Source organism: Pongo abelii, chromosome 10 (genome assembly GCF_028885655.2).
Source record: "Pongo abelii isolate AG06213 chromosome 10, NHGRI_mPonAbe1-v2.0_pri, whole genome shotgun sequence".
Lineage (NCBI taxonomy): Eukaryota > Metazoa > Chordata > Mammalia > Primates > Hominidae > Pongo > Pongo abelii.
The window spans coordinates 15,067,788-15,082,473 of NC_071995.2; the positions used below are offsets into that span (position 1 = coordinate 15,067,788).

At 33.8% G+C, this 14,686-nt stretch overlaps 1 protein-coding gene across 7 annotated transcripts in view; it reads left to right on the forward strand.

The window, feature by feature from the left end:
* Positions 1–14,686, forward strand: part of ATF7IP (activating transcription factor 7 interacting protein) — a 116,786-nt gene that overhangs the window by 21,946 nt on the left and 80,154 nt on the right. Inside the window, exon 1 of one of the 7 annotated variants that reach the window (XM_054526872.2) lies at positions 9,559–9,971. The exons of 4 other annotated variants lie outside the window; for them this stretch is intronic. Coding sequence is in view for 1 of the 3 variants with exons in the window: in XM_054526870.1 (XP_054382845.1) it covers positions 11,085–11,191 (107 nt within the window). In the remaining 2 variants the exon portion in view is untranslated. Of the gene's footprint in view, positions 1–9,558; positions 9,972–10,251; positions 11,192–11,279; positions 11,594–14,686 lie in introns of those variants that run through there. 2 more of the 7 variants (XM_054526870.1, XM_054526873.2) reach the window with 2 other exon arrangements.

Sequence of the window (14,686 nt, forward strand, 5' to 3'; positions counted from 1 at the left end):
TGGTGGATTACTCGTGTAATTTTTACCCTTCCTCCAATGGAGCTTTTGTTACTTAAAATGGTTCTGTGTTCCTATATATGTTTTAAAGGCATTGTTTCTAATCTTTAGTTCATGATTAAAATAAGTCCTCTACATATAATTTTTATATTAAGTGTTTAGGCTTTCGTAGTGTCAAATATATGAATTCATTTTGCGTTTTGGATAACAAGTAGTGACCAAAGAAAACATTTTAAAATTAATTTGTCATTTCATCAAAACACACTACTGGATGGTTTCATATAAGAAATGCATAGAACAAGTACATTAATAAATAGCATTGGTTTTAACATGACTTGGCTGTCAAACCAGCCATTCATTTCAGCAACTGTAATTTAAATTCTTGAAATTAAAGGTGTTTTTTTTTCTTTTTGTTTTCTCTTTCCTATTTATTTATCTATTTATTTTTTGGTTTGGTTTGGTTTGGTTATTTCCTGCTGATCTGTAATCCTCTTCATGATGTTATATTAGACTATACATTGTTTGCCATCTTTAGGAATTAAAATCCACTCCATAATAAATGTGTACTGTACAGCGAGACATGCCTATTAAGCATTATTAGGTTGGAAAGGTAGAATGATGAAATGCATTCTGTTATCTGGGTAAAGGAGTAAGAAATTTCAAGTATTGTCAACTTTAACATTACTCCACTTTAGGCAAAATTGAAAAATCAAAAATAGCGGTGTTGTACAGATTATTTATGTGCATGGTTAACTTTTACTTGACACAATCATAAGATAATTTGTTTTTCTAACTGATAGAAATTATTTTAACTTAATTGAGAAAATAATTATTGAATGCCTACTGTGTATAAGACACTACTGTTTGTGGAAAGAAGTTTATGTTAAAAAAAGTATAAGGCATACTTCCTACCTTATTTTGAAGTCTGCTTTGGTAAGTTATTTAAGCTTTGTATTTTTAATACGTATTAAACAGTTTTTTTAACCAACAAATCTGATTGACTCATAAACTTGCAGAAAAAAAGTGCTAGGAAAAATGTAGTACTGTTTAGAGTTTGAGATTTTAGAGAACCTTTAATGTATTAGGACTGTGATTCAAGTGTTTTATGATTCTCCTGTAAATAGAAAAGCACTTAAATATATAGGTATTGATGTGCACACACACACACAAATATATATGGACAATGGCATGTTTCTTGAAAGTGGCCCATTTATTTAGCTTAACATTCGTTTCTTTAATTGGCACTAATAAGTAAAGGTGTCAAGTTAATATTTTAGGTGATGAAATGCAAGGCACATATTTTTTTCCAAAAAAATAGAGTATTTTTGCTGGAAGTTTTGCTTTTATATTCGCATCTATTCTAAGATTCCTGCTAGCATATTGTTTCTATTTTTAGGCTGTTGCCAGGCAGATTTAAAATTTCTTCTCTTATGGCTGTCTAATTTCTATCTTCCTGATTGGTTACATGATGCTGCTTTTATTAGCCAACCACAGTGACTATGCAAATTGTATTTCAGTTTCTGTTGCTGTGAAAGAACTGATAAGATGGCTGCAGGGGGCTCCCTTTGGGGTATGTTTTTTATTTTAAAGAGGGTTTTCATCAGTATGTAGTAAGAAGCAAAGGTAGATTTCTTTTAAAGGGGCATTTTATTTTTGAAATGGGAAATCAAACTAAGCAAGCTTTATAAAAGGCTGAAAAATGCCTCTCTTGTGTATTTGATTAATTTTAATGCTGCTCTGTTTTGCCTCTATTAGGCAACTTATAAGTGGGTATATTTTATTACTTTTTGTATGTAAACATGCCAGCATGCTAGTTTACAAGTCTGTTAAAATGTTCTAGATTATTGTCTTTGCTTTCTAAAATAATAGTTTTTTTCATGTAGGAATTATTTTAGATGTCAGTTACGTGTATATAGCGTATCATTCTTTTAGCCAATACTTAATTGTATTCTATGTGCTCAACACTACGTAGTTCACTAATATTATACTAGAATACTTCATTTTTTTCTTCTTTTGTGAAATGACCTCAGAAGCACATCATCATGATATCAGCATATTTAAGATGTTTTCTAGTATCAAAGCTTTGGACACTTAAAATGTATTAATTTTCCCTGAGATTTGACAGAGATTAAAATTTGAAAGAAGTAATAATTTTATACTAGATACTCGATAAAAAATGTCAAAGTGTTCCATTAAACAATACATAAATGTAGTATTAGACTCCATTTATAATAAAAATTTCTAAAAGGATACCTTCAGAGCACTGGCAAATACAGAGAATGGTGGCAGAACACGCCATATGAATAAAAACAATATTGATAAAGTGTGACAAAGCCATATGTAACCTCAGAAAGTTCAAGAAGTGTACCTCATTTAAAAACATTTATCATCATTAATTACATATAAGGCCTTTTGGTTATAGTACCATTTTATAATAAAAGAGAATGTTTCTGTTTCACTTAAGACTTTCTAGTCTTTCTGGTAAAAGATAATTAATTGAATTTTCCATGTGCAAAAGACTTTATTAATATTTGCTTCTGGAGGGGTCACCTGTGTCATGCTTAGTACTGCTTTGTCTTTTGTTTTTTGTTTTTAAATATCTTGCATGGGTATTTTATGCCCATTACTGCAATCCTGCAAGATGAGCATACTGTAGAACTATGTACCATTTAGGACAGGGAAAAAGAGTAATGACCTCATCCAAGATGAGGACATAAGAGAACAAGGCTGCTATTTTACACATACTGCCTTTCACCACCAATATAATCACAGATACACTTGTTGACTTAAAAATGTGAACGCTCTAAAGTATAAACCAACACTCGGTTCTCTTGGTATAGTTGTTCTGTCCATGTTGGAAGTGTGACCCAGTAAAGGGGTTTAGGTTAAAAATAAATGAAAAACACTCAACTGAAGTTCTGCTATTTTTTAAAAATATCTAGTTTATTGAGATACAATTCACATGTCATACAATTCACCTGTTTAAGTGTATAATTCAGTGGTTTTCAGCATATTCACAGTCGTGTAATCACCACAATCAATGTTTGAACATTTTTATTACCCTATAAAGAAATCCTGTACCCTTTAGCAGCCAACCCTTATTTCCTCCCAAGCCCTCCAACCCTAGGCAATTGGTAAGCCACTTTCTGTCTGTATAGATTTGCCTATTCTGGACATTTCATATACATTAGTCCCCCCTTCTCCACAGTTTCGTTTTCTGTGGTTTTAGCTCTCTGTAGTCAACTGTGGGTAATATTAAGTGGAAAAATTTCAGAAATAAATAATTCATAAGTTTTAAATTTGGCACCGTTCTAAGTAGTGTGATGAAATCTCATGCCATTCTCTTCTGTCCTACCTAGGATATGAACCATCCCTTTGTCCAGTATGTCCAGCATATCTACACTGTAGACGCTACCCACCCATTAGTCATTTAGGAGATGTCTGGGTTATTAGATCTGTGCTGGTATCACAATGTTTGTCTTAAAGTCACCCTTATTTTACTTAATAACAGCTTCAACATGCAAGAGTAGTGATGCTGGCAATTTGGATATGCCAAAGAGAAGCTGTAAAGTGCTTCCTTTAAGTGAAAAGGTTAAAGTTTTTGACTTAATAAAGGAAAGAAAAAGAATCATATGCTGAGGTTTCTAAGATCTATAGTAAGAACTATCTTATACTTCTGTGAAACGAACAGTATATTATTATAATTGATCTATTTTATTATTAGTTATTGTCAATCTCTTACTGTTCCTAATTTATAAGTTAGATGTATGTATGTATGTATGTATAGGAAAAAACATAGTATATGTAAGGTTCAGTAGTATCCAGTTTCAGGCATTCACTGGGTGTTTGGGAATGTATCTTCTATGGATAAGGGGGGAATACCGTAAATGGAATCATTCAGTATGTGGCCTTTCGTGACAGGCTTCTCTCACTCAGCATGTTTTCAAAGTTTATGCATGTAGTAGCATGTACAGTACTTCATTCCTTTTATGGCTGAATGATATTCTATTGTATGGATATACCACATTTTATTTATCCATTCATTAGTCACAGGGCATTTAGGTTGCTTCCAGTTTTGGGCCATTATGCGTAGTGCTTCTATAAAGCATTTGTATACAAGTTTTTGTGTGGACATATGTTTTCATTTCTCTTGGGTATATACCTAGGAATGGAATTGCTGGATTGTATGGCAACTCTGTGTTTCACATATTGTGGAACTGCCTGTTTTCCAAAGCAGCTGCACCTTTTTGCAATGCCACCAGCATTGTATGAAGGTTCCAATTTATCCATATCCTTGCCAATACTCATTATTCTTGTTGATTATAGCTGTCCTGGTGTGTGTGAGATGTTATCTGATTGTGGTTTTGACTTGCATTTTGCTGATGACTAATGATGTTTACTGCCTATGAACTATTGGCTTATAAAAGCCATGGCATTGGGAGAAAAACCTAATGTAGGTGACGGGTTGACGGGTGCAGCAAACCACCATGGCACGTGTATACCTATGTAACAAAACTTCACGTTCTGCACATGTACCCCAGAACTTAAAGTATAATAATAATTAAAAAAAAAAAAACAGAAAAAGAAAAAAAAACCTTTTTGTGGAAATGCCTATTAAGTCCTTTGCTCGTTTTAAAATGGAGTTATTTGGTGTTTTATTATTGAATTGTAACAGTTTTTATATATTCAAGATACAAGTCTCATATTGGGTATATGGTTTGCAAGTATTTTCGTCCATTGTGTGAATTGTCTTTTCACTTTCTTAGTGGTTTCCTTTGCAGCACGAACAGTTTTAATTTTGATGAAGTTCAGTTAAACTTTTTTTTTTTCCTTCTTTTGTTGCTTCTCTTTGGGTCATATCTAAGAAACCATTGCCTGTTCCAAATTTATGAAGATTTTATGTCTGTGTTTCCTTCTAAGATTTTAGTTTTAGCTCTTAAATTTAGGTCTTTCATTTATAGGAATTAATTTTTGTATAAGGCAAGAAATAGGAGTCCAACTTCATTCTTTTGCATGTGGCTATCCAGTTTTTCCAGCACTCTTTGTTTAAAATACTATTCTTTCCCCATTGAATGGTCTTGTAACCCTTGTCTAAGACAATTTGCTGTAAAAGTGAGAGTTTATTTCTTTTCCAAAATATATCCTAAGGATATACCTGTCATTTTACTAGTAGTGTCACACTGTCTAGGTTACTGTAGCTTTGTAATAACTTTTGAAAATGCAAAGTATGAGTTCTCCAAGTTTATTTTTCTTCTTCAAGATTGTTTTGGTTGTTCTGGGACCCTTGCATTTTCATATTAATTTTAGGATCAGCTTACCAGTGTCTACAAAGAAAATAGCTAGGATTTTGATAGAGATTGTTTTGAACCTGTAGCTTAATTTGAGGAGTGTTGACATCTTAAGGATTTGATTTGATTCATGAGTATGGAACGTCTTTTATTTATTTATGTCTTTAATGTATTCAGTAGTATTTTATAGTTTTCAGAATATTAAGTTTTGTACTTCTTTGGCAAAATTAATTTTTGATATTACTCTAAATGAGATTGTTTTATTTTTGGATCATTTGTTTCAAGGGTATAGAAATGCAATAGATTTTTATATGTTAATCTTATTATAGTGAACTTTGTTAAACTCTTATTCTAATAAATTTTTAGTTGATTTCTTACTATTTTCTATATACAAGATTTTATTATCTGTAAATAAAAATAGTTCTTTCTTTTTTTTTAAGTTATATGACTTTTGGCTGGGTGTGGTGGCTCATGCCTGTAATCCCAGCACTTTGGGTGGCTGAGGCAGGTGGATCACCTGAGCTTGGCAGTTTCAGACCAACCTGGCCAACATGGTGAAACCTCGTCTCTACTAAAAATACAAAAATTAGCCAGGCTTGGTGGTTCACGCCTGTAATTCTAGCTATTCAGGAGGCTGAGGCATGAGAATCACTTGAACCCGGGAGGCGGAGGCTACAGTGATCTGAGATTGTGCCAGTGCACTGCAGCCTGGGTGACAGAGAGAGACCATGTCTCAAAAAACAAACAAACAAACAAAAAGTTGTTTAACTTTTATTTCATTGTCTTGCCTAATTCTCCTGGCTAGAACTTCTAGTTCAATGCTGACTAGAAATGGTGAGGGCAGATATCTTTTCTTGTTCTGATCTTAGGGTGAAAGATTTCAGTCTTTGACCATTAAGTATGATATCTGTGGGTTTTTCCTTGGTGCCCTTTATCAGGTTGAGGAAATCCTCTTCTATTCTTAGTTGGTTGAGTCAATTCTGCTCTTAATTGCTATGTTAAATTAAGGATGAGATAATTTAATACTTAGAAAGCTGCTGGTAATACTCTTGTAGCTAATACATGAAGCAGTCAGCAGGCTGGTGAAATTGGGGAGGGAGTCTACTCTCAGGTCTCATTTACTGAGTAGATAGGTTTTACCAGTGATCTTAAATGGCATCTCCATTTTCAAAGAGATAAAGAAGACAATTGCTGAACATTCTATTACAATGGTACCAAAACTTAAATGATGAAATGCGTAAGAAGGGTTCCTGTGCTGAAGAAAACAACTTGGTACTGAATTGGGTGTCTGCGTTACCTTACCAAGTTAAAATTACTATCTGTGTAATTATTGATAGTAGTATAATTATTGATTTCTTAATTCACATGATATGTAAAGTTGAAATTATATAAATTATCACATAAACTAATGAGAAAAAGATATGTTTTGTTATAGTGACTCACATATATTATTCCTCGATAAGCATCAGTTTCTTTTTCTCCTTTCAAGGTGTGTAATAAAAGGGGTTTTTTTCAAGGTGTTAATAAAAGGCAGAATTTATAAGGCATGGTTGGGAATAATAAACATCAAATTCAAGATTATGCTTATCTTTGCATTTAGGAGTCAAGGATGGAGAAGGAGGAGTAAGCTGTTGTGTTGTACAGGGCACTTTATTTTTATTTCATAATAAAAAATTATATGTGTCAGTATAGCTAAAACTTGAGCTAGAATGGAACTTAGCAAGCATCTGCCTTAACCTCTTCAGTTTTACAGTTGAGGAAACTGAACTCCAGAGAGTTAAATTGATTTATTCTATGGTGGTTGTATACTAATGTTAGAACATGGAATAGAACCTAGTTTTGTTACTTCAGAAGTCTTTTTGTTATGCCAAGCTTTTTAGAATATGTGTATTTTAAAGTGTGATAGTTTGCATGATATTTTATAATTATACTTCTTTACAGCAAGAGGATTATATGCCCCTACCTTTTGCCATGTGACATGAGGTGTTTCCCCTTGGGAGATTTTTACTTCCCATGCCCTTAATGACTAATTTGGTTTTAGCCAATGGAATGTGAATGAAAGTAATGTACACCATGTCTAAGCAAAAGCTTTAAAATAAGCTTGTCCTGCCCAGGGCCCACAGGCTGCATAGAGCCCAGGGCTGTTTTGAATGTAGCCCAATACAAATTCGTAAACTTTCTTAAAACATTATGAAATTTTGTTTTTCAGCTCATCTGCTATCGTTAATGTATTTTATGTGTGACCCAAGACAGTTCTTTCATTGTGGCCCAGAGAAGCCAAAAGTTTGGACACCCTTGCTAAAACCTATTGTATACTGCATATCTCTGTCATATTGGTCTTTTACCTCTGCCGCAAGGCCTAGGTGGGGTGAGGGGGTGCTATTCCTTCAGCCTGGTGTCCTAGAATAATGAAAAAGTATACAGTTATTAGCCAGTGAAATTTTATTGTTGTTGTTGCTGCATTATCACCTAGTAAAAGGTGACTGACACAGAAAGTTAGCTGTCCAGCTTTTCTCTTTAGGTTGGGTTAATAAGAAAAGTAAGAGTTATTTCCTGGCATTTGAAGGATTTATATCTTTCAGCTCCTCATACCTCATTCTGGGTATTTTACTTCACCCAAGCAAAATGTGAAAAGTACGTTTGGACAAATGATTTCTACTGCTGGTTATTTATTTATTTTTTTAATGAGACCTGGTCTTGCTGTGCTGCCCAGGTTGGTCTCTACCCTTTAGGCTCAAGCAGTCCACTGCCTCAGCCTCCCAAGTAGCTGAGATTACAAGTATGTGCCACTGCGCCCAGCTCTGGACAAATGATTTCTTAAATGCCTGTGGAGATAAATACAAGACCTTCTGTAACTTCACTCCTTATCTGCATAGGGATAGTAGAGTTTGGCAAGCTAGTGAGTAGGGCCTGGATGGAAAATTGGCCAATTTTCTAAGGGGGTGTAATTTGCTCTATGTATTCTAAAATGGCATTTGTTGGATCAGGTCATTTAATTTTATTTTGCCCATGTAACACAATGATCCCAAAAATTGACTTGGAGAAGTAATTTTAAGGTGTCTTATGTTTTTATCATGTGGACCATTCCAAAATTTCTGAAAACATAGCACTGAATGCAACAAGAAGTTAGACTGTAATGACAATTCTGGCTTTGATGTAACCAAACTTTTAAGGACATGATTTAGTCCTGCCTTGTCTAGGGAATTGTTGGTAACCTTGTCTAGGGAATTGTTGGTAAAGCAAACTCCCTGTTTCCTTTGTGGTTGGGTATTTTTTACAATTTAGTTTGGGGATATTGCATTCCACATTTTGGTCGGTGACAGGCAGAGGGGTTAATTTGTGAAAGTGTCAAATATTATGATCACTCGATAACTTACTCAACTGAGTTTATGAGTATTTGATAAACAGATTTCACCACTTACTGTTTTTTGTTTTTTTTTTTTAAGATGGCAGGATAGCTAGTGACAGTTATTTTATACCAGTTGAGAGAACCGTAGCTAACAATGCAACAGTGTAACATCTGTTTACATAGCCTTTGTGTTATACTGGGTATTATAAGTAATTTAAAGATGATTTAAAGTATACAGCAATATGTGCATAGGTTATATGCAAATACTACGCTACTTTATATAAGGGACTTGAACATTGTCAGATTTTGTTATCTGTAGGGAGTCCTGGGACCAGTCTCCCACAAATACTGATGGACATGGTATTTAAAATAAAAATTTCAAAATCTTTATACTAAATTTGAGCAGATAAGTATCAAAGTGAGTGAACAGATTCACTAGTCTATTTAATGGGTAGTAAGCAGTAAAGCAGATTATTAGCATCTATTGTGCAACCCACTATTCTTTATGATTTTATTTTTAAGAGTATTGCAAATTCTCAAGCAAAATTTAGAAGTGTAAAATAAAATCATACAGTTTTCAACTGAGAATGGGATTCTTAAAGAATCTAATAGCAGAGTTGCATTTCTAAAGAGGTTAGAAATTATCAGCATAAAGTGATTATTTAATATTTAATTCAGCCATTTAATGAAAATAAACTTGAATTAAAATTATTTTCAGTAGAAAAATGAATGAAATTTTTATTCAGAAAAATGTTGTACTGTCAGGCAACAGCATGAATATAATTGGAATGCCTTGTCAAAGATAGAAATGCCATGTCCACTTAAAAGGTTTTGCTTGATGTTTTCTAAGCTTTTGCTTTAGTTTTATTTTGAAGTATACTTCATCAGATATTCATTACTTTGAATTAATACAGCATTTGTTTTGTCTATGTGTTGTATATGCTTTTTGACCCAACAATCGTGGTACTTAGTTAAGTCTGTTCTTGGAAAGCAGTACAGACCCTAGTTTATTTAATCAAAGAAACCCTACCATAGACCTGTTTTTCAAACAGAGCATCTAGAGTTATATTCCTAATGTTTCCATTTCATTGTTCACCTTGATTTTCACATCCTTTGCATTTTTAATAGAGCTCTTGCCCTCATCTGCTTCCCTTGTTGCTGGGCAAGTTTTGTGACACTGATGTCTGATTGGTTTTAGACTATTTCGGCTTTGAGCCAATCAGACAGTGAATTTCAGTTCTCTCACAGGACTGAAACATTGAAGCAGCTGTTGATATATTTTTCCTGTGGGGAGATTATATAAACTAAGAGTATGGCTGCAGCAAGCTCCCTCTTGGGTATGTTTGAAAAATTACAAGGTTCATCTGTAAGGAAGGGGGGAAATGAGGTTTATTTTTAAAACTTGGTTATTAAGAACACCTAATAAGTAGTGAATTTGAGAAAAAAATTCTGATAACAAATTTTCCATTTTTATTTTATAATCCTATATTTAAAGAACTATAGAATGGTATAATATAATAAAAATGTCTTTAATTTTCATGAATATTTACTTTGTAATCCACACATTTGTTTTATAATAAAGCTTTGAAAGGACATCTCATATAACCTTTTGTAACTTGCTGCGAAAGGCAGTTAAGGAGAAAAGGATGTAGTAATTGTACTTATACCACTTAATATAGGTTGTCCAGAATCAGACATTTAGATTTCATTAGATGAATTAAACTAAGTCAGTTCAGTGCAGTAGACAGCACAACACTTCATAATATTCCTAGTAATCCTTTGGGTCCAGAATACTATTAATTTTTGGAATCGGAAATCTGTAACAATAGTGGTAGTTGGGTATGAAGATTTTTTTTTTACTTGTCTGGATTTAAGGTTTTGCTAGATTTATATATTTTATATATATGGTCTATGGAATTTTTAAAAAGAAATTTACATTTGAATTTTGCATTGTATAGAAGAATATGTTCTTATGTATATTGTCCATGTTTGACTTATTCCTCAGGTAGGAAATTAATTTATATTAATGTATATTTCTTGAAATGTTCATGGATATTTATTAAAGCAAATAGCATAAAAGATGTAAATCTTATTCATTTATGTGTGTGGTATATTTAATGCATGTTATTTGGATTTAGGGTTTTATGTAAACTGTGTTCTAGATTACTTATTTCAAACAAAGAACCACACTTAAGTATTGCAGATACAGTTTTTGTTTAACTATGTTTTTCTGACCTTATTGTCTGTCTCCTGTTGCTGGGCAGGAATCAGAATGCTGGCTGCTGATTGGCTGAGTTTGTGAGCAGCTCTTGAACAGCCATTTAAATTCTTGAGCTTTTTGAGCAGGCAGATTGTAGGCTAAGACATAACAGCTTCCCTTTGTTGTTTCATTGCTATGATCTCTTGCTAGAAAGAAGTGGGTGGAGGGGGATGAAGCAGAGAAGAGAGTAATGTTTTCATTTAAAGAAGAAGCTCGTTGGGCTTTCCTTAAAAATATTTTAAAAATAATTTACCAAAAATTTGAAAAAATTTCCAAGCCAGAGAGACTTATTTGCAGGTAACATACCCTTCTTTGGTTATTTAAATATAAATTTCTATAGAAAAAGGTTTTATTAGTGATATTATTTTCCCAGAGTTCTTGAATATACAGAGACTTAAAAAACATTATTTTGACTCTCTTCCTCATGAAAAAAATACTTTCAGGAGAAACTAGTTCATCATGTTTTGCAGTTACTTTTAGACATGGCAGACATCTTCTGCCGTAAAATACCAGTGCTTTTTTCTGTGAAAATGAATTACAGTCATGTGAAAGCTTTCTGATTTGAGTTGCCACCTAAAATACTAACATTCATTTTATAGAATAGTTTTATGAATGGCATCTTAGTTCTAGGCGACAGTACTAAAATGATCCTTGGAAGTGTTTTGCACTGGTATTACAGCCATGGAAACTTGTTTGCAGGTAACACACCCTTCTCTAATGTGTATCTTTCTCAAATATGCTTTGCGAATGCAAAATACATTTCTAAAGGCAGACTGCTGATTGGTTTGTACAGATATGGCTGCACTAGTTTGAACTAATTGTTCGTGTTGCTTCCTGATTGCTTTGTCTGTTTTTTATTATATTTAGAACCCATAAGATCTGGTAAATGGCTGTAGTGTGCTCCCTTGTGGGTATGGATGGTAGTTATTCTATAATTCTTTTTAGAGTGCTTTATTATTACTGAAGTTAATGACAATTTTATTGATAAAATTAACTTTTCTTAAATTATATATTTTTATTAAATATTATTTGATGGTGGCAATTTAATATTAACTGTGAGGTTTACATGTTGGATTTTCTAATTTATATATAAAATACCAAAGAGGAATTTGTCTCAGACTCTTTAGTTTATTCCTAAAAACATTATCCTGAATATTTAGTTTATTCCTAAAAACATTATCCTGAATATATAGATGGTGACGGTTATAACATTTATTGAGTTCTTACTACATTCCAAGTGCTTAATGTATAGAATCTCATTTAGTTCTCATGGCAACCTTTGTGACAGGTGTTGGTATTAGTCCCTTTTTAAGGTAGCCAAAACTAAGAAATTGATGTTAGGTAATTTGCCCAGTCTCACACAGTAGGTTTCCTGGGAGAGCTGGAATTCAAATCTATGAATCTGTCTACAGTCTACAGAGTTCATGTTCTTAATTTGGTTATTAAAAGTTACGAATTTTTTTAAAGGAATGCTTACTTTTAATGTAAGAGTTCATGTTCTTAATTGGGTTATTAAAAGTTATGAATTTTTTAAAAGGAATACTTTTAATGCAATTGGTAATAACTACCAGCTATCCATATAATATCTGAGAAATGTGGATATTATGAGGCTAAAGTTCAAAAGAATGGCCTTTCAGTAGTAACTATACTACTTATATTAGAAACTTAATTATTTTGTAGTTTTGGAATTAGTAAGGAAAAGTGACAGCAAAATACAATGCATTGTATCTGTATCTTTTTGCAGAAAATTTTGCAGTTAGCAAAACTTTGTAATGATGGGAAGGGAAAGACCTTGAAGGTGTGAAATTTTAGTCTGTAATTAAAAACCCTTAACATAGTGTCTATTATAATTTTGTATTAAGGTTTCTGTTTAAATGAAGAGTAATTTTTCTAAATAGTTTATTTAGTTATATAATTTAAATAAAATGGCTAGAATAAGAAATATGTTCTAAGTAATTGGCTTAAAGTGAGAGAATGAATACAGAATGTATCACAGTCTAGAAATTCTCTGACAAAGTGGTAGAATCTCAAGCTGAATTGGCTTCCAGCAAGTAGGCTAGGCTTATTATTTTATGCCCTTCAGCCAAAGACCAGCAGGAACACCTTTGTAATTGAAAAAGTTAGGTTTACTATTTGCTGCAGGGAGGAAATAAAGTTAAACTGTAAGGCACATCAATCAGTAAAAGGATGTTAGAAAAAACCTAGTATAGGATTTGAGTATAGTATAGGTTGGGTTATTTTGGGGAGAGATTAAGGAAGTAGATCCTTATCGTGGATTGGGTGATGTCAGAAAGTGGGGGCACTTCTATACTTGGGTATCTCAATAAATTTTATCTATATAGGGAGGACAGACTATTACAAGATAAAGCTGTAATTGATAAAGAAGTTGGCCGGGTGTGGTGGCTCACACCTGTAATCCCAGCACTTTGGGAGGCCGAGGCAGGTGGATCACAAGGTCAGAAGATCAAGACCACCCTGGCTAACACGGTAAAACCTCGTCTCTACTAAAAATACAAAAAATTAGCCGGGCGTGGTGGCGGGCGCCTGTGGTCCAGGCTACTCGGAAGGCTGAGGTAGGAGAATGGCTTGAACCCAGGAGGTGGAGCTTGCAGTGAGCCGAGATCGTGCCACTGCACTCCAGCCTGGGAGACAGAGCGAGACTCTGTCTCCAAAAAAAAAAAAAAAAAAGAAAAAAAATAAGATAAAGAAATAGCCATCACTCATTTAGTGAGGGGGGATGTTTCGAATTTTGTGGGTTGCACAGTGACCTTGTCTGACTTGAATGTTCTCTGAGTTGGTTTTATGTCCAACCAGAGAACAGCATGGCTTAACTGTAAGCATCAGATCCGTTAACAACATTGAGCCCTAACTGTGAGCATCAGTTAAGTTTCCAGGCATCAGGGGCTGCTTTTCTTTCTTTCTCAGGCCAAAGCAAATGTATTCTACCATATCATTCCTACTGGTGATGGTAATGGTAAGTGACTATCCAATGTGAAAACAGTATTCCTGCCTCCTGTACATCTTAGTCCTTAAAGAAATTTTGTTTTATTCTACTATTGATTGATGACATTGTTTTTCTTCAGAACCACATCCTTGTGCTCTTTTGTTTGCCTTTATTGCACTGGCCAGATGTTAACATGGAAATGGTTACAGGAAACATCCTTGTTTCCTTCTGATCCTATTTCAATATCAGACATGATATCTCTAGTTTTCTTGGTAGATAACCTTTATCAGATTTGAGTAAGTTTCCTTGTATTCTTAGTTTCTGGCGAGTTGTAATTATGCATCAGTCTTAAATTTTGTCAGATGAATATTCTGTATTTGTTGAGGTAATCCTTTGTTCATTTTGTCCCTCTGTTCTGTTTATGTGGTGAATTAAATAGCTTGATTTGTTTTGTGGTTTTCTTTTTTGCTTAACAGAAGTTTATTGTCTCAGAGCTCTGGAGGCAACACATTTGAAATCATGATGTCATTGCCATTCTCCCTCTGAAGGTGCTGAGGAAGGATCTGTTCCAGGCGTCTCTCCTAGCTTCTGGTAGTTGCTTGGCTTGTGGTACCATAACTTCAGTCGTCACATGGCATTCTCCCAGTGTGCATGTCTGTCTGTGTCCGGATTTTCCCCTTTTTATAAGGACACCAATTGTATTGGATTAGGGCTCACTTTAGTACCCTTATATTACCTTGATTACCACTGTAAAGGCCCTATCCAAATAAGGTCACATTCTGAGGTACTGGGGCTTAAGACTAATATCTTTCTGGGGATGTGGGGTGTGGGATGCTGCACAATTCAGT